This window comes from Delphinus delphis, chromosome 1 (assembly GCF_949987515.2).
Source record: "Delphinus delphis chromosome 1, mDelDel1.2, whole genome shotgun sequence".
Classification (NCBI taxonomy): domain Eukaryota; kingdom Metazoa; phylum Chordata; class Mammalia; order Artiodactyla; family Delphinidae; genus Delphinus; species Delphinus delphis.
The window spans coordinates 111,470,652-111,489,957 of NC_082683.1; the positions used below are offsets into that span (position 1 = coordinate 111,470,652).

Sequence of the window (19,306 nt, forward strand, 5' to 3'; positions counted from 1 at the left end):
CCATATCAGTAGTTCACAGAGCCCTCGGCTTCCCCTTAGAGGTTAAGTAAAATAAAAATAAACTTTTTTGACAGTACTCTACAGTTTAAAAGTCTTTTCCTTTGTCTTTGGGTGACTCCCTCCATCATCACAACAACCCGCGAGGGGGGATCCACAGTCTCACTTCAGTGATGAGAAAGCCTAGCCCTAAAGCGAGGAGGCCCATAGGTGCACAGTGGTGGAGACCGGAGACGGCTTCCTGATTGAAAGCTTGCCCGGGCCACAGGTCTAGCTAGTTAGAAGAGACCTGGCTCAGGATAAAGAACGGGTGAGCGGGGAAGGGGCCTGCTGTGGTTCTATATGGGCAGGGCCTATTCTGGAAGCCAAGGGCTACCAGAGAGACGGGCAGCAACCTTAAAGGAAGGCTCACAGAGGAGGTATAGGGAACTCAGACAACTCACCAAGAATTAGTTATAAGGAGCTTCTGTGGCTCAGACGGCTGAGTGGTGAAAGCGGAGAGGAGGGACCAGATGTTGTCTGGGTTCAGGGCAACAGCCCCATACCCACACCCTGCGGTGTCCCTTCTAGACCCTCTGTGAGCATGTGAAGTGTGCAGGGACCGGGAACGTCTGTGATCCAGAACAAGATGGGAGGAGGAGACGTCCCGACACCAGGGTGGCCCTGGGAGATTCCCATGGCAAGAGCCCACCAATCCAGCATGTCCTGGGCCCAGCAGAGGGGGCTGGGAGTGGTTCTCAAAAGGAACACATGCCTCTGACCCTCAAGGAGCTTATGGCGTGGTGCAGGCCTGAAGGTGACCACCACCGCACTCTAGCCGCCACCCCCATGCCCCCATTCACCAGGATGGGTGGGAGTGAAAGGCAGGAGGGAAGAGCCGGGGCCTGGAGGACCTGGGGAGGCAAGAAGAGACAGAGAAGATCCTGGAGGGGGTAAGGGCTGGAGGGAGCAGTGGTGAGAGAAGGCTGAGCTGAGGGCAACGGGAAAGGGGGTGAGGCTGAAGAATGAAGGGCAGGATGGGAGGGAGGAAGAGCAGGTTGGGGGACAGCAGGGAAATAAGTTTGGGGAACTGGCCAAAGGAAACAGAATTTTTCCATTTGAGAGGGGAAGGCCCAAGAGGACCCGCTGGCCGCAACTCCAGTGATTCCCCGAAGGCACCCCAGAGCTGAGCTCTTAGCTGGGGAAGTTCCCAGAGGAAAGGGCAGAAGAGCCAAGTGCTTAAAATACCAAGTGCTTAAATTGGAAGGGCCCAGACCAGACCCTGGAGGCCAAGCCGGGCCGTGTGGCAGAGTCCAGGGGGTCTACACACAGGCTCTCCCCACCCCTGCACGGCCAGGAGCTGTCCCCCAGCTCCAGCCTCCCTTGGCTCATCTCCACATGCTGGGCCTATCACCAGAGAGCATCCTATGATCTGGGACTTGGGGTCCCCCCACTTTACCAGTGCTGCTGTGGGTGCATGGGTGTGACGGAGAGGGTGGCCTCATGGCCTGTGATGGGCATGAGGGTCACCGAGACAGGGTAACCAGAATGGCCAGTGTCCCTGGTGTCCTGGCCCCTCCCCAACATACCCCTTGGGTTCATGGCTTTTTCTTCCTGATTCAGCAGTGTCAGAAACCTCCAGCTCAGCATATCTACTTCCTGAGTGGCTAAGAAAGAGGAGGGGGCTTGGGGGAACTTCCTAGCGTCCCTCAGAGTTCGTTATGCAAATGAAGGAAATGGGCCCTAGAAATGAAACTGAGAAGCCCCAAGCAGCCCACACCCTCTGGGAACCCAGGGGGCCAGTTTGTGTCCCCTCCCCTGAGCACAGCCCCCTCCCAGGACACGGGATACTAAGGCCTAGCCTGAATCCAGGCAGCATAAATTTTGAGCACCTGCAGAAGGTGAGCAATGTGAACCGAGTAAAATAGGCCTCCTCATGTGGACAATGTTAGGCCAAATCCAGACCCTGGTCCCGGGCCAACCTGTACTTGCTCCTCCTGACCCTCACTCCAGAAATAGAAGCCTCCTTTCCTAAAGCCCCCTTTCACTGACCCTCTGCCTTGGAGGAAGTTCTTCCTTAGGTCTAACTGCAGTCCCTCATGCTGCAGAAAGCAGGCTCCACTGGACTATAAACTCCTTAACACGCCTCTGTATTCTCAGTGCCTCACTGCCTCTGGTACACAATAGACTGCAAATGTTTGCTGAATGAGTGGACCTCGTTCCATGCCCAGCCGGCCCCGCCCCACCCCACAGCTGAATTAAATGAGCTAATACACTTAAAGCCCTTTAACAGTGAGTGGCCCATCCATCGTAGTGTTACAGAAGCAGTTGCTTTCAATTACAGCCCCCTTCTGGGCAGGCCCCCTCAGCTTTACTAACACACTCCTCTGACCTGGCCTGACATCACACCATCATTCTGTCCCCTACACTCCCAAGGTGCTTTCCAGGCCAATCAAGAATCCCAGTCAGGAAGGACTTCCTAAAGAGAAGCCCAGAGGAATCTGGGTCTTCCTGGGAGAGCTAGCCAGAGAGACGGCCCAAATCAGTGGGGTGGGGGGCGTCCAAGATTTGGGGTACTAAAGTAGTGAGGGAGGTGATGTCTGGAGCAAATGTGGAGCCGAGGCACCACCTAGTGGTTCCCTCACCTCCCCAATCCTGGGGGAGGTGCGGGGGTGGGTCGGGGGTCCCCTTCTCCTCCCTCCTCCACACCCTGAAGGGAGTGAAATCACTTTTGAGTGCCAAATACAAGACAGGTATTTGGTTTACACTGCTTTATTTAATCTCTTCTCCAGCCCCTCAGTCTCCTTTTTTGAGGATTAGAAACCCAAGGCTCCCAGGGATTAACTTGCCCAAAATCACTCAAACTGGATTTGAGCCCAAGGCTCAGACTCCAAAACCCATTCGCATATTTCTACATCTCCCAGGGGTGCAGCCAAGGCAGCTGTGAGCAAAATGGGGAGCTCCGGCCCAGAGGGCCTGAGGTTTGCTGCGAGGGTGAGGTGACTGGGAGGAGTATACGGGAGAAGGTGAGCACCAGTGCCTACAAGGCGGTGGGTGTGGATGTCCCTTGTGCTTAGAAACAGCCCCAAGTGACAGAGTCTCCACCCAATGTCACAGCTCCAACAGCATTTTATTGGGATCTGAGTCTACAGTTCACGTGTGGAGGTGAGCAGCAAGGCTTAAAAGGGGGTTGTACCCCCCTGGGGACAGCTCCTTCCAAATCTAACAAAACGCCAGGGGAAACCCTCATGCTGGGCCCCCAGCCAGCCAGGCTAGTCAAATCCCAGGGGGCCCGGGTCAGTGCGTGCAGCCAAGGAGCCCACTCTCCCCCTCCCCGACACACACACACACACACACACACACACACACACACACACACACACACACACACACACACACACACACACACACACACACACGGAGGAAAGCTCTCTGGCTTCAGAATTAGAATTGCCCCCATCCCCTCTACCTCCACCCCACCCCCAAAAAAACAGGCTTCTCTTCCCTCCCCCCTTCACACTGGCGTGACACAATCAGGCTGCAAGGGTCACGGCCCAGGGTCCTGAGCATTTGCATACATTTGCATAGATAGCAAGGCAGGTCCAGCTAAGACCTTTTTCTAGCAAAAGTGGTTTCAGTTCGGGGCTGGGTGATTTCCGCTCTCCTCGGTGAAGGATATCCAAGGACACCAAACGAGCCAAGGGAGGTGGCAGTTTAACGGTTCCCAGGGGACAGACAGCACGGGGCCTCAGCCCTGGCGCTGGTGGCTGTGTTCCTCCCTGGGCCCCACAACTCTGGGTTTCCGCCAGTGTTTGTCCTTCTTCCCAGACCTGTGGAGAGGCATGGGGCGGGGCGGGGGGGGGGGGGGGGAGCAGTAAGAGGCCTTTAGACAACAACGCCACATCCACATGATGAGAAGGCGCTCCCTGAGGAGAGGGGACCCTGCTCCTCTTAAGACAGGCGACACAGGCAGTCACCATCAATCATACGGCGGGGGGGGGGGGGGGGGGGGGGGGGGGGGGGAGTGTGGCCAGACCTGGTCTCCCAGGATGAAGGCCCCAGCTGGGCAGGCGGGAAGATGGGAAGCAATCTCTCTTGCAGGTATGGGCAGTACAGGGTAACTTGGGAGGAAAAATCCCCCCAGCACAAAAGGGGACTCCCCAGGACCACTCTGGGGTGAGCACAGGCAGCTTCCTGACCCCAAGGGAAGACAGGAAAAGTACTGGCTAGGGGGGAGGGGAGACCTAAAAGCAGAGATAAAACCTCAAACTGAAGAACACCCCGCCACCACCCCACCCCAGCTCAGGGCCCTGGCTCCTTCACACCCCTTACCATCACCTCCTGCCTCCTGCTCCCACCGACCCAACTCCCCCACAGCTTGCCCACCTCTTCTTCAGTGCTTTGTCTCCAAAGAAGTGGCTGAAGATGAAGTCCTCAAAGTCATCCACCTCATCATCATCACCTGTCTGTCTCACTGCCACCTCCTCCAGGCTGTCCTCCAAGGCATCTACAAAGTCCCGGAAGCGGAGGCGGTCGTGGCGGAAGATACCGTCCTCACCAAAGTAAGCAGGAGAAAGGGGTAGCTCCTCGGTCAGTTGCCTGGCCCAGGGCAGCCGCGCCAGGTACGTCCTCAGCAGAGAGGCCAGCTCCTGTTGCCGCACAGGGGCCAGCTCCATGCCAAAGAAGGCCAGGCCCTCCTGACGGGCACACTCGTGCACACCCGAGCAGCCCTGGGGTGCCTGGTACTTGTGCCTCAACAGCTCTGCCCAGAGTGGCAGGGGGTCATGCCTGTCTTTAGCCCCCTCCTTCCACTGAGGGTGTTTCTGCCTTTCTCTGGAGGAGTGGGGGCTGCCACTTTTCCTGGGGGGCTCCTTAGAACCCTGTTGCTTGCTGTCCTTCTTGCTAGCCCACTCCTCCACCCATGGCTTGCCCTCCTTCCACCTCCCCGCCAGCTCCCTGTCCTCCTCACCCCCCCAGCTCTTCTTCTTTTCCCGGCCAGATTCCTCCTTCTTATGTTTCCAGTGGTCAGTCTTCCGGTCCCTCTGCCCATCCCACCACTTTTCCTTTCCGCTCCACTCCCTGGAACTCTGGAAGTGAGGCTCCTGATGCCAGGCCTCTGAGGCATTGGCAGGGACCCCGGGGCGCTGGCCCCAGTTCTCCATGCCCTGCAGCTTCTGGGCCAGCCTGTGACCAACCTCGGCCAGGCCAGCATGGGCTGGGTCCCCTCGGCCCACATCCCTCAAGCTCTGCTCCAGGTCCTGCTGCACAGACCCCAGCAGCCGCCGCTGCCTCTCCAACTCTTGCCTTAATGACTGGGCCTCAGCCTCTAGCTGTTTCTTCTGCTCCAAGAAGCCAGGGCTTGGCACCTGCCCCCTTGGGCCTTGCTCCTTGGTGACCCTGCCAGCCCGCAGGCCTCTGCCCCCATAGCGACACACCCCATCTGTGCCCCGGACACAATCAGCCTCCAGGCCCTGGAGCTGGGCACGCAGCTGTTGCAGCTCTAACTCCAAGGCCCGCTGGGAGGCCTCGCCCTGCTGTAGGGCCCCTCGGAGCCGGGCATTCTCCTCTTCCAGCCCTTTGGGCTGATGCATCAGGCTCTGAAGCTCTTCCTTCTGGGCCTGGAATGGGAGTAGGGATGGAGAGGACAAGGAGGAGTCAAGGACGACCCCAGTGCCTTCTACCCTGATTCCATTCCATCATAGACTTTATGGCCTGGGAAACTCAGAGGACTTGGTTCTCATCCCCTGCCCCATCTTCACCCTTCACCAGACCCTGGGATCCCCAAATCCCATCACAGGCCTCAGCTTCTATGTCCTTTTTAAGCATACACTTCTCCGATTCACTGAAAGATAGCCAAGATGTGGCTGTCGTTGCCCAATTTCCACCTCCCATACCCAGAGCAGACATTACTAATTGATCCCAGCACTTCTTTCCCATTGAGCCTTGGCATGTTCTTCAAATCTTCCTCCACACAATGCTCCAGGTGGACCATGCCAATCAAGCACAGGTGGCATGCCACGTGAAGCAGGTATGCCAGTCCTGGCCTAACCCTTAGCATGCAGGACATGAACAGAGAACTGAGAAGATGACTTCACTATAGTGGGAAAGGGAGGGGATCAAGGTGTGCGGGTGAATACAGGAAACTTCTTTTGGGGGAGGACACTAGGACAGACAGACACCTGGCCTAGGGAGGGTGTGTAGCCCACCCACTCCTGCTTGTGCCCACCTGCAGCTGGGCCTGCAGCAGCCGGATATCCTGGTTCTCCTTGGCCAGCTTGTCCAGCAGAAGCGCCATGTTCTGCAGGCTGGGAACACTGTCAGGGGGCGCTGAGGTCGGCAGCTGCTGCTTTAGCCCATCCTAAGGGCAAAGGAGCCAGTCACCCCCGCAGCCCTGAATCTCCCCCATCAGGCCCCTCACACCAATGGAGAGTGTCACACATGCCTGCCCATCCCCCTCAGCCTCCAGCATCTCAGTATCCAAGCCGGTATCTGGGAAGACCTGCAGGTCTGCTTCCTCCATGGGCCCTGTGGGAAAGTGAAATCCTGAAACTGGCCCCAAGGCACACAGGGCCCTCTCCTCCCCCCCCCCACCCCCCAACACACACAGTCACCCTCCTGCCCTGGACCCGCCCTATGGCTGAGAGTCCAGCGAGGTAAAGGGTCAAGGGTCACCCTGAATAGCTGACAAGACCTATAACTGAGCAAAAAATGTACAGCCGCCAGCATCCCTACTCCTGACCCAGAGAACTGCCCCCATCAGCCTCCCTCAGGGCCGGAAGGGGACAGACACGAACCAGTCAGGGCCCGTCCTCACTCACCACTTTCAGCCTCTGACAGACCACCTGAAATGGAGACAGAGGAGTCTGGTCAGGCCCTCAGAGGAGGGGCTGGAATGGAGTGAAAGTGTGGCAGGAGGGCAGAAGAGGCCAGAGTGGAGGCTTAAGGCCTCATCAGGAGAGGGACCACTCACCGGAGAAGAGGAGGATCCCCAGGCCCAGCAGAACCAGGGCCCCGAGGAGACACATGTTGAGGGAGATGCCCAGCTCCCTGCCCGCACCCTCACCCCCGGCCTGGTCCTCCACACCCAGGGGGGCCGCAGGCTGAGGAGTGCTGGGCTCCCGGCCCCGCCGTCTCCGCAGACCCTCCACATCCATGTCGGTGTCGTCCTCACTGCTGGAGCAGTGGGCCTCCTCCCTGATCCAAGCTGGAGGAAGGGATGGGGACAGGGCAGTAAAGCAACGGGAGCGATGGGACATACAGAGAGACGGGAAACAGAAGTGAACACGAGAGGCCCCCAGCCCTGACCACAGAGGGGGCACGTGGAGACCCTGCCCACGTCTGCCAGGGCATTAGTGACCACGCCCAGTCTGGAGGCGGAAGACCAGTCCTTTCTTTTTTTTTGAATTTTATTTATTTTTTATACAGTAGGTTCTTATGAATTATCTATTTTACACATATTAGTGTATATATGTCAATCCCAATCTCCCTATTCATCACACCACCACACCACTCCCCCACTTTGCCCCCTTGGTGTCCATACATTTGTTCTCTACGTCTGGGGGGAGACCAGTCCTTTCAATCTGCAAACTACAAGAGCAGCTTTCACCCTAAAAGTGCACTCCTTCCTCCCACACGTGCCTCACGTGGAGCACCTTCCCGGCTCTGGGTTCTGCCCGAACCCTGGCCACTCCTTCCCAGTGCCTCTGCTCAGTCCCTGGCTCTTCCCGGTCCTAGAGGCAGAGGTCCCCCTGGCACCATTTCTGCTCTTCTCACCGTACACACAGTCACCTGCTATCTCACCCACCCCGCTGGCTTCCCCGCAGAGCAGATGAGTCCCTCATCAGTAACTCCCAACCTGGCCTCCCTGGAGCTCCAGGCGTGGACGTCTGTCTGACTGCCTCCTGGCTACTCCCACCTGGGTGTCCCTGGGGACCAAACATTGCCCTCCAAACTGGTGTTCCCCCACTGCAGGGCAAGACGCCACTGCTCCCACCTAGCCAACCTCAGCCCTCCCTCTTCACCCCACATGCAGACAGTTCGACAATTTGACACCTAAACATCTCAACGTCACTCGCCTTGTATCTGCCTTAGTTCAGGTCTTCCTCGGCTTTGTCAGTTGCCCCCTAAACGGCCCCAGCCCCCGGCCTCCCCCTCCACCCTGTCACCCCTCAACAGAGATGGACTCATACACTCCTCTGCCACCAGCGCTGGAAACAGCCTCCTCAGCACAGGACAGGGGGTCCCATCCCTTTGTTGATGCTGCAGCCTTGGCCTGGAATGTTCTCTTCCTCCTACCCTACCGACTAAAATCCTACTCTTTGCTCAAGGCTCCACTCAAATGACACCTCCAGTGTGGCCCTTTCCCCAGCTGTCCCTGCCTCTCCCTTCCCCTCGACCTGTCCCGTGACTGACCACCCTCCCCTTCCTTTTTTGCGCCCCTCATAGGTCTGACTTGCATCTTGGCTCGGTCTAGTCCACCTCTTACATAGGCCATGAAGCCAACCTCTTTCCCCAGAGCTGACACACGGAAGGGACTCAGGGAATGAGAGTTGCATCTAGAGGCAAGAAAAGAGGAGGCCCCACGGCAGAGACAAAATAGTCGACCAGACCCAGGCCCTGCCACTTACCTGCTGTGTGACTTAACCTGAGCCTCAGTGTCCCCAGGGGTGGTGGTAAGGTTTCACTGATACAATTTAAGGAGGGCACCAAGCTGCTAAGTCCTAGGGCCTGGCCCAGAGCTGTGTTCGTAGCGATATCTACTCCCACTCCCACACCTTCTAGAAGTATAGTGACAGGGGGAGACAAGGAGAACTCTCACCTGTTTGGGGGGATGAGAGCAGGCTGTTGGGGGGACTCTGATCCTCCAGGTCCTGTGTGTCCAGTCCCAGGCCTACTGCCTCGGGGGTCTCCTCCAAGTCTCCCTGGACCTCTGTGTCTCCTGAGCCAGGGGACTCCATTCCACGATCATCACCTTCCAGGACACCCTGATGCAGACACAGCTGTGAGCAGCTCCCGGCCCTCCCCATTTCCTACCCTTCCCCCAGTGAAGGTCCTCACCTTGGCCTCAGTCTCCTCTGGCAGAATGGGTCTGGACTGGGAGCTCTCACTCTGGAACAGGGTCTCTGTGGCAGGAGAAAAGGCTAAGGAGAAACACCACTACCCCCCCAATGGAATGTGCTACACGGCTCTCTGGCTCCCACAGGCCCCAACCAAGTTGGAAGGGGAAGGAGAAAGCAGGGTAGAATGGGGGAAGGTTTTAAATTGAGATTCATGCCAGAAATAAGACCAACCAGCCTCCCTCTCCCTGAGGAAACTGGGAAACACCAGAACATGGAGGAGAGGTGGCTGCACCCCACCCTCAGTAGGGCCCTGTTACCTTCTCCATCCAAGGTCCCAGCTAATTCCTCAGCAGCTGCCTTGGAGGGGCTCCAAGGGGCCTGGGGAGCTCTCTCGGATTCTAGGTCCATCCTGGATTCAGGGCCCAGGGTCTCCACAGGCAGGTTCTGGGGGGGAGGGGCACAAGCAGAAAGGCTGCTCCAGAGGAAGGACAGCAGGACGAAACCAAGGGGTGCTCTACTGGGGTGCCTGGGACTAGCCGCACTGCTCAGGGACCTCAACCCACATCTCACAAAAATATAATACACTCTGTAGTGGGCTGCTCCAAAGTGGGGATGGGGCAGGGGTCAGCTGGCACTGCAGCATCTCAGCTCTACACAGTGTTCGGCCATTCCCTAACCTCACTTGCTGCTCTGAGAACTTTCAGAGGCCAAGTTTCTGTTAAATGAAGAAGCACCACTGGACCAAGGCGGTGGACCACTGTACAAACCTGGTGCCCCCCACCTCCCCAGAGAAGCCGGCTAGAGCCTGGGTCTCCCTCCCCACAAGTGACCAACTCAGTTATTGGTTGGAAGGTGGGAGGATGGCAAGAGAACAAAGTCCCCTGGATGCCTAAGGATCACGGTCCCGACCGCCGCAGGCTTCCCCACAGTTGCCCTCAGAACGGGCCACCCACTCTAGTTACATCTTCCAAGCTTTTCTGGCCTTTCCCCCCTCCCCACACACTCCTCTCCCAGGAGCTGACAGAAACGTGACTCACCCCAGCCACAGCCAGACTGTCTCCCAAGGTGCTCTCAGCCCGGCCGTCCAGCCACGGCCTCTCCTTTCTCCGCCTATGCCCCCTTGACAGGCCACCGCCCGCTCATCCCATCCATGGCTCCCGCTATCCTTCCAAGAATAATTCTTGACCTTAGTATGTTTCTTTACAATTTTCAAGTCACTTTTTTCTCATGGCCCCTCCTACCAGGCAAGAATCACAACTCCCCTTTTACAGGGGAGGACAGAGAGGTGAAACGACTGGCCCAAGGTACCCCAGCTGTCAGCAAAGGCACCTCAACAGGGCGCCAGGGCTCTGGCTGGAAGCATGGTGTCCGTCCCCTCTGCCGGCCAGCCCTAGTCCATGGGCCCTGCTCCAGCATCATCCTGAGAGCAGCTCCTTCACCCCCAACTGGTCTCCTCAAGGCCACTCAAACCCGACGCCTTTAACTCAAGCTCCTCACCTTCTTCCCTCCCTGCGGTATGAACATACCAAGCCCTTGATAAACCTTGTCCAGACACTCAGCCCCCCAATCCCACTGGTCCCCTTCTCAGTGGCTTCAGGGCGCAGCGGTCTACTGGGATCCCGCCCCACCAACTACAACCTGGACTGCAGGACCTTCAAAACGCTCTCCCCCAGTTCCCGCCCAGCCCACACAGCGGCTGCACCCTCTGCCCAAGGCAGTGATGGTCCTGATTCCCTCCAGCTCAGAGCCCTTCCACGATTTCCCATCAAAGAGGAGGCCCGAATGCCTGAGCCAGGCCCTCCAGGCTTCTTCTGGAGGTTCCCAGGCTCTGGCCCAACCTCACTTCAACACCGTCTGACCCATGTCTCCACCTCCTCCAACGGACCTCCTTGGTCTCCCCCAACACGGCTCTCCCATTGCTGCCTCAGGACCTTTGCTCATGCTGGTCTCCCCACCAGAATATCTTCCCTGCTTCTCACAGCTTACCCCAGCAATTTCCTTCTTTCAAGGCATGGTCCAACTCCCAACACCTGACTCCTGGGGCCTGATGGCCTTCTCCCTGCCACTAGAGTTCCTCTCACAGCCAGCAGGAGGTGATGCACATGATCACCAAGACCAAGGAAGGGGACAGACCCAGCAAGCAGCCCAGCCCTATAGGAACCCCCATTCCATGTGGCTCCCAGGCCTGCTTTTCCTACCTCTGAGCCGGCAAGCACCCAGCTATTGTCCGAGTCTGGGCAGGAGGCCATAGTTGCTGAGGTCCCCAAGGCTACTGAGGCTGCCACCTGCAGAGAAAGTCTTTCTTAAGGACCCCAGCTCCCTTCAGGGGAGGCAGGATGGAGACAGCAGCCTCGACCGGGTTCCAAGGTTTAAGGGCTGGGCAGCCACTACCACAGCCAGCCTGGTTCCAGTCTTCTGACCCCAACACCTCAGCTCTTCTGGGCAGTATTTGCCTTTCAAATCAGAACGTACCAACAGCCACAGTGAAGCCTGCCTCTGCCAGGGACCGAAAGAGCCCTTGGTAAACTGGGAAACAGAACTGACCTTGAAAGGTCAGAGAAGCATAGGGCTGGAAGGGCTTTGGGAAAAATCCAGGCCAACTCTCTCATGTTATAGTCAGGGAAAATGAAGGGAAATGAAGGCCAGAAAATGAAGGGAAATGAAGGCCAGAAAATTGGCTGACATGACTTGCCAACGATGAACAGCTAAAAAGAGGAACAACCCAGCCCTCCCTTCACCTCCCCAGCCTTCCCCATAATCACCACCTTCTTCCCCAGAGCCTAGAAAAGACTCAATGGCCTCCTTCACCCCCAAGTCACCCACCCATCACCCACCATAAGTCCTTTCTGTGGTCTAGTTCAGGGGTCTTGTACACTGGCTGCACAATGGAATCACCTAAGATTCTGATACAACTGTGTTCAAGGGTCAGGCTCAGGGAAGGATATTTTTTTAATCTCCCAAATGATTCTCATTTGCAGCCAAGGTTGAGAACAACTGGCATAGCTTAGATCCACCTCAATGTACCTTTAGTAAATCTCTTTGTCACTCTCACTCTCCATTCTAAGTTGTTTCCCTTCTTAGTAAACTCCAGAATTTCATCTTAGGGAACTTGAAGGTGACTGGCAAAAGGGATTTATGGCAGCTATCATGTATAAAGCACTTTACAGTTTGCAAAGCATGGACAAAAATCAGGGTTGTGGTCCTAACCCCTGCTAATCTGCTCTGACTTGGCCGGGTGGGCGTGGGAAGTTACTCCAGTTTCCAAAGCCTGACACAAGGCAGGATGAGAAGAGAAGGACCTACCCCTCCATCCATGGCCTAGACTACTCCCCCAGGCTGGCAATTGGGACCCGGCATAAAGGTGGAGGGATAGAGGAGCTGACCCCCTCGAATCTGGGATTGTGATCCTTTAGAGGAGACTACATGACTGCTTGTTGATGGACTAGAAAGGTGGCAAGTGGAAAAGGACTCTGAAAGGAAACCCTGGGAAAAGGAAGTGAGGCTGGGGTAGAAGTGTGGCAGTTCTACCTTGGGAAACCACCACAATTCCCCCTGCTGTTTGAGCTAGTGTGAGTCCTACATGGTCCCCTAAAAACCTCCTGTGGCCCTTGCCAATCAAGATCCAAGCCCAGGACAGATGAAGGACCCCTCACAGCATCCCCCAATACCCATGCCTCCCAGACACATGCACCCATCCCACAAGGAGACAGGAGAATGCCTGCAGTGACTTCCCCACACCACGTCCAACAGCACATCCCTGGCCGGTTTCTACAGGCATCCACAGAACCATCACTGTGCTGCCTTCTGGTCTCAGGCCCCAACCCCGCCATTCTGTCATCATCTCCCCACCCCCAGTTGCTGCGTGTGACTCTTAACAGGTGGTGGCAGGAAGGAAGTAGCAGCAGCTTGGTCTGAAGTCCCTGTTTATCCCTGGCTGTGTACAGCCTGCTCAGGTCCTCCAGAACCAGGCACCATGGCAACCAGGGTGATGTCAGACACACTGTTTCCATGGAAACCAGCAACGGTATTTGGGTCAACAAGACAAATACTTCTGAGACCCGAACAGAAGACAGTCTGTTCCAAACCCTGGTTGATATCTCTATCTTGGTTGGGTTCACCCAACATTCCAAAAGATCTCCCAGTTCTCCCAAGCCAGCATCTCACTGCCTTATTAGGAAGTTCCTTCTGCTGTTTAATCCCCACCCTTCCCTGCTATTTTCAGATCTCTTTCTTCTCATCAACCTCTTGGAAGAAAACCCACCTCCACCCCCTCCTCACTACTCCCTCTCTTTTCATTCAGGCAGGATTCAACAAAAACGTCCTGTAAGGACTGTCAGGGACTTGTGCTGTTTCTAAAAGACAGCTAAAGGGGGAGCTCTCCCTCTCTGTACAAAGCTGGGAAGTCTCATCCAGCTAATTTCAACCCCTCTAAGAGTTGTTCCCCCAAACCTCTAACGCAAAGGACCTAGGAATTGTCTGGGGGACCCAGAGCAAATTTCTGTTTTGGAAACGGCCGCCCATGATCCCCCTTCCGCCGGCCCAGAAGTAACAAACAGCTCTGCAGATGCTCGGTGGGGCCCAACCCTTCAGAGTTCTGCCCTTCCTCTCCTCCATCTTTCCTCTCTTACGGAGATCTATGGCCCCTTCCCCGCTAGGGCATTACCTGACCCAGCTCTTGCTTCAGTCTTCAGCTGAACTTGTTGCTGGCTCTCCAGCTTCACAGCCCCGAGAAAGGAAGGTCATGTGACTAAGGACTGGCCAATGGAAAGTCAAGTTCCCTGAGGGGGCGGAAACTTTTGGCCAATAACAGCTAAACTTGAGAGCCAGGGGTGGAGAGCGGGTACCTGCAGAGCCCCTAAACCTGGGCTTACCTCCCGGTGGGACACTGGACTTCCAGCAAACTGAATCCTGGGTCACCTTCCCTCCTTTCCCAGTGTCTAAACAATTTCTGGAGGGAAGACCCAAAACTGAAAGGCAAGGCGTGACATCTCCAGGACAAGGAGCCAGGTTGGTTCCAGGACAGACAGAGACAGCTGCAGGATGGGGGAGGGGAGAGTGGCAAATTATAGGTTGGAAATAGCCCTCCTGCCACTCTCCTTACCCTGCTCCGGTGCGGATTAAGGATGCCGCTGTTTTTTTTAAAGGGGGATGGGGGGGCTGAAAAGCATCCAAAAACGAAATCTGCTAGACCAAGGCAGCCCCATCCCCCACCCCTGGAGCTACGCTCGACCCCTAAACCAAACAACTCGGGAGTGGGAGTGCGGGCGCTAACCCCAGAAGCTCTAAAGGCAGTTGTCTCCCTGAAGCCTTGGAGCCAAAGCTCCTGCTTGGCTCCAAGCCTGGCCCAGGAACATGCTCAGAAAGGAAAGTTGTTTCTCGCAGCAGGGACACAGGGCGAGAGGTGGAGCCCAGAGGCCTCCCTGGGCCCTGCGGCTTGTACCAGGGTCAGCACAGGGGCCCGAGTCTTTCTGCCATTCCCACCTCCAGGGACCCTGAGGGATACCTATCCTCACCCCGCAACCATCCTGACCAGCAGTGCCTGCTTCATTCCAACCCTGTGCACCCCAGCAGCAAGGAGTCCTGGTCTGGATTTTCCAAGTCATTTTATTAACCCAACCGTACAAAACTTTCCCCACCACGTCTCTGCCACCCCCGCTTCCTTCCAAAAAGCAGTGGACTGAGAGGGAGAGAGGGACTGAGCTGACACGCCCACCCCCCTGCAAGAGCCATCTTACCAAATGCAGAGATGGGGGAGACCACAAAAATAGCAACCGATAAAAGAGGGGCAAACAGAACCACAAACACAACACAAAGCTCAGCAGTGGTGGTGGGGGGGGCTGCCATCTCTGCTGTTCCGCGGCAGGGAACACTGGAGAGAGGCCCAGAGGCCTCTCCCTTCTTTCTCACAGCCTCAGAGGCTGCATGCTGCACCTGGGCAGGCAAGAGTTCTGCAGTATACCTTTGTCTTCTCTTCACACCCTAGGGTCCCGGGAGAAGTGGGGGCAGGGGAACACCAGCTCCTCTCAGGGCCACACCCCAAGCCTGCCTCCCCCACCCCACTGAGGAATGTGTGCACGAGCTGTAAGGAAGAGACAGCAGCTGTGAGGGGCTCCTGCTCAGGCCGCTGGCCCATCTCTGGCAGGCAGTGCTTACAAAATAAAATAAAAACAAAGCCCAGTGCAGGACCCTGGCTGAGAGGAATGAGAACAGCTAGATCACCAGGCCGGAGAAGATATAAAGAATAGCAGGGAGAGAGAAACAAAAAACATCCAGGCTCTGGATTGCATTTTAGTACCATGGCAATAAGGGTCCTGCCACCTCCCCACCCACAGGCAGGGCCAGGGATCCTTTCATCAGGAGAAAAAATGAGGTATAAGGGCTCTGCGCCTCTTCAAGCTTTCCTTCAATCAAGCCAGGGAAGCAGGGAAGTAAGGGCGCCAAAAATTGAAGACCAGCGCTGCGAATAATGTGCAACAGATGGGGGGGTGTACAGCCAGAGTCCAGGCTTCCAGGACAGTCCAAACATGAAATATTCTGCTCTGTCAGACCACATATCCCAATTTTTAGCAAAAATATTGTCATTAGGGAAAAAGCACAAGAGAGTCTGAGAAAGGACCAGTGACTTTGGTATGAGGAAGGTATGTCCTGACAGCATCTCTTACCTACTGTCTTGAAGCCCCAAATCACCAAGAAACTGCCATAGCCACGTACTCTCCTGCTTCTTCAAGCTATTTGGTTCTCTGAGGGGGGAGGAGTTGGGTAGGTCTTGGAGGAGGCAAGGGGAAGGTAAGAAAAGGGGAAAATCTCCATTTATTCTCTAAAGCTGTTTCCCAGCACCCATGAAAGGGCTACTGCAGAGATGGGAAGAGACCCCCAACTCCTCTGGCCAGAAACCTTTAATACTGGACTCCAAAACCTAAGGCTGGGGGGCTAGATAGGAGTGTTAGGCACAGGTGTCGGGGGTATCCATCATCTGTAGAGGGGACACCCCTGCCCTTCAGGTCTTCCTCCAGCCTCTTTTCTCTTGCAGCCACACCCCTAGGCCTCCAGAGACAGCCACCAAAAATGGCTCTGCTTGGCAGGGCTTTGGTTTCCTGGACCTCTGTAGATGTCAACACGTAAGTTTCCAGAAAAGTGAGCAATCCAGGCTCTTCTGCCTGCCCATCTCAGTTCCTTTTCTGCCCCCAGGAGACACTGTGTTTCTGCCCCATGGGGATGGGAAGCCAGTGGAAACAAGGACCAAGAGCCAGACAGGAAAACAACCACCCTGGAAGAGCAGGGAGGAACGTATGCACTTCCTGCGCACCTCGCCAGCATCACCCATCGTTAGCAGCCACCAGCTGCCCCATGCCCTCGCGGATGTAGACAGACTGGATCTCCTTGGTCTTGAGGCAGAGATCGCAGGCCCAGACAGCAGAGGCCTCAGTGGTCAGCAACCCATAGGCGCTCTCAGTCATGCCCGTGCACTCGCGGTGGAACCACTTCTGGCAGGAAGCCTCACACAGAATGGCATCTTGGTCGTCGTTCACCTCACTCCGACAGGCACCACATGGATACACCAGGCCTGGGGGAGGCTGGGGCCCTGAGCCCGCACTTGTCTTGCCAGGGGGTGCCAGGCTATTGGCATCTGGGGTGCCCCCACCCCGCCCACTGCTGTTTGGGGGAAAACTGGGCTGATTTCCATTAACAGCAGCAGCCGGGGAGCCTGAGTGGGGCTCCTGGGGAAAAGCAGTGGGAGCAGGTGGATTTAAGGGCTTCCCCCCATCCTCACCACCAGGGCCAGGAAAGCCAGGGTCCGGACCAGGGAAGGGACTTGTGTTGGGGGGCAAGCTGGGGAGGCCCTGACCAGGTCTCTGGAGAGGAGAAGGACCAAAAGGTGCCCCTGGCTGGGCAAAGCGTTGAGGGAGAGAAGGGGGGCCCAGCTCCCCTCTGGGAGGCTGTCCCATGGTGGGTGAGATCATGGGGCCAAATCCCCCCACGGGGCCTGGCATCATCTGCCCACCAGGCGGGCTAAAGTTTTGACCCAGAGGCTGGTTGAAGGGTTGGCTGGGAAAGTTCATGTTGCCTGGGGGAGGGTAGCCAGGGCCCTGTGGGGGCATGTTGAAAGCAGGGCCCATGGGGTTGGGAGGGAAAGGGGGGGGCTGTCGACGAAGAGGCTGGGGGCCTCCTCCACCCCCAGTGCCATAGCCTGGGGGTACCTGGCCTGCCATGCCCCCCTGTACACGGAAGCCCCCAAAGGGGACAGGACTGCCCAGGAATGGAGGGGCTGCACCCCCCACCTTAGGGGCTCCGAAGTCATCCTCAAAAGGGTTGGATGCGACCAGGTGATCAACCATGGGAGTCGGGGGTGGCGCAAACTCCGTCAGATGTGAGTATGCAGGGCCCTGGGGGAAAAGAGGAGGGAAAGAGGGTCATGGAGGGAGACGGAGAGCTAAACCAAGAGAGCATCAGAAACACAATACACATTTTTGGAGGCTGGTACTGGCCAGCTCAGATCTTAAATCAAGATGGACCTTAGAATGCAACAAAGAAACTGAGAGTGGAGAGCAGAACCAGCATAGTGCAGTAACTGTGTTTTGAAAACAGGCAGAACTACGCTGGAATCCTAGCTCTGACACTGAGTAACTTCAAGGCCCTGGCGCAGGCATTTAACTTTTTTAAGCCTCAGATTCCTCATCTGTAAAATAGTGACAATGTCCATCTCCCCAAACTGCTAGTTTTAGCACAATCCCTGACACTTAGAAAAGGTTCAGTAAGTGGTAGCTGTTAACATCATGTGGGAAACACGACAGCACAAACGGGGGAAAGAATGTTTCTAATCCTGACTGATAAGACCTTTGGTCAAACCATCTCATCCCCACCCCTACCCCTAAAATCTGTTATGAAGTTGAAGGAAAGGACCAGAAACAGAACAAGAAAGACAACTTTCTCTTCTCCCCGCGGCTTATGCAAAGTAGAGACATTGGAGGGGCAGAGCCCAAAGGGGCTACTAGGAATTACCCCTGCCACCAACCACCATTCACCTGAGTATTTGACTTCCTTCGCTTCTTTTCTGGGCTCTTCATTTGCAGACCTGGAAAAGTAGTAAAACGCAGACACAAGTTTCCCTGAAGTTTTCCCCAACCTCCTCTCTCGCAGCCATGATATAAGGAACTCTTCTAACTTCACTATACTCTTGTTTATTTACTTCACAGATACTAACAATGGTACACCTTGAAAAATAAATTGGACGCTACACTCTCAGCTGCCTCTTCCTTCAAATGAGACGCCCCATCTCTTGATACCCTCAGACTCCCAAGTGGCTCCTAAACTCCAGGTGCCCCAAACTCTAGGATCCGCAATCTGTGAACCCCTGCCCGCAACCCCTGGAGGGCTTCACCCACCCATCCTTTTCACCTGAGCCTCCCCGCCCTTCAGAGCCCTCAGCCAGAGGACCACCACCTCCCCCGCCCGCCAGCCCTCCCTCCGAGCTCCCCGACTTCTCGGCCTCGCCAGCCCCAGGCCCCCTCAGCGTTCTCACCGGCCTTGCCCTGCTTCCTCCCGGTGCTGGGTGGCGCAGGGGGCGGTGCGGGGCCGCCACCTCCCTCCAGCTTGTCCGGTGGGGGCGGCGCCGAGGCGGCCATGGAGTGGGGGACCGGGGTCAGCGGCGGCGGGGGACGGACGCGCCCTGGGGTTGCACCATGGCCCGGAAGGGGAGGCTGGGGCGGCGCAGGCCCCCGCGCGGCAGCAAGCCGGAGGTGCGGCGAGGCGGGGTCGGCGAGCCCGGGGGCCAACTGCACTCTCGCCCAGCCTTACCGCCCGCCCGCGGCCGCAGCCACAGGAACCGGAACTCGGCGTGGCAGCCACCACTGCGCACGGCAAGGAGGGGGAGCGAGGCCCGGGTCACACCCTCCCCCGAGCGCCGGGCGGGCAGGGCGGTACCAAGGCACGACCCTGGGGCGGGGGGCCGTCCCAAGCCCGGGAGCGCCGCGTGCCCGCTCACTAGGGCAGGCGGCGGCCGTGGGCTCTGCGGCTGGGCCGTACCATCCCCCGCCGAGGGGCCGCCGCAGAGGTGCGCGAGGGCGTGAGCGCGCGCCTGGGAAGCCCGAGCCGCCTGGGGTTCGGCCGGCCGCGATCCCACCCCGCCGCCGCGGCCCCAGTTGCAGACACGAACACCTCCTTGGATGATGGCCCCGCCCTCCCCACCCCGCCGCGCCCTCCCGGCGCCCCTCCTCCGCGAGGAGGCGCGACCCGAGCGAGGCCAGGTGGGCCGGGCCGCACCGCGCCCCGAG

The 19,306-nt window shown here is 57.0% G+C and overlaps 2 protein-coding genes across 4 annotated transcripts; both read right to left on the minus strand.

Annotated features, from left to right (window-relative positions):
* Positions 1–3,477: 3,477 nt before the first annotated feature.
* Positions 3,478–13,763, minus strand: PBXIP1 (PBX homeobox interacting protein 1). 3 transcript variants are annotated; one of them, XM_060030766.1, is made up of 12 exons: positions 13,699–13,743; positions 11,234–11,320; positions 10,073–10,195; positions 9,353–9,479; positions 9,034–9,098; positions 8,795–8,960; positions 6,947–7,180; positions 6,795–6,818; positions 6,419–6,501; positions 6,203–6,334; positions 4,363–5,594; positions 3,478–3,806 (listed from the first exon to the last, which is right to left on the minus strand). In XM_060030766.1, the coding sequence occupies exons 4-12, from the start codon at positions 9,441–9,443 to the stop codon at positions 3,725–3,727; spliced, it is 2,109 nt and encodes a 702-aa protein (XP_059886749.1). In that variant the 5' UTR covers positions 9,444–9,479; positions 10,073–10,195; positions 11,234–11,320; positions 13,699–13,743; the 3' UTR covers positions 3,478–3,724. The 3 variants fall into 3 exon arrangements, with proteins under 3 accessions (XP_059886749.1, XP_059886740.1, XP_059886758.1); XM_060030757.1 differs by lacking the exon at positions 10,073–10,195 and having other exon boundaries at positions 13,699–13,763; XM_060030775.1 differs by lacking the exons at positions 10,073–10,195; positions 11,234–11,320; positions 13,699–13,743 and adding an exon at positions 11,022–11,088.
* Positions 13,764–14,627: 864 nt separating this feature from the next.
* PYGO2 (pygopus family PHD finger 2) lies at positions 14,628–19,104 on the minus strand. The gene is made up of 3 exons (XM_060030784.2): positions 18,556–19,104; positions 18,059–18,108; positions 14,628–17,419 (listed from the first exon to the last, which is right to left on the minus strand). The coding sequence occupies exons 1-3, from the start codon at positions 18,656–18,658 to the stop codon at positions 16,352–16,354; spliced, it is 1,221 nt and encodes a 406-aa protein (XP_059886767.1). The 5' UTR covers positions 18,659–19,104; the 3' UTR covers positions 14,628–16,351.
* Positions 19,105–19,306: the final 202 nt, after the last annotated feature.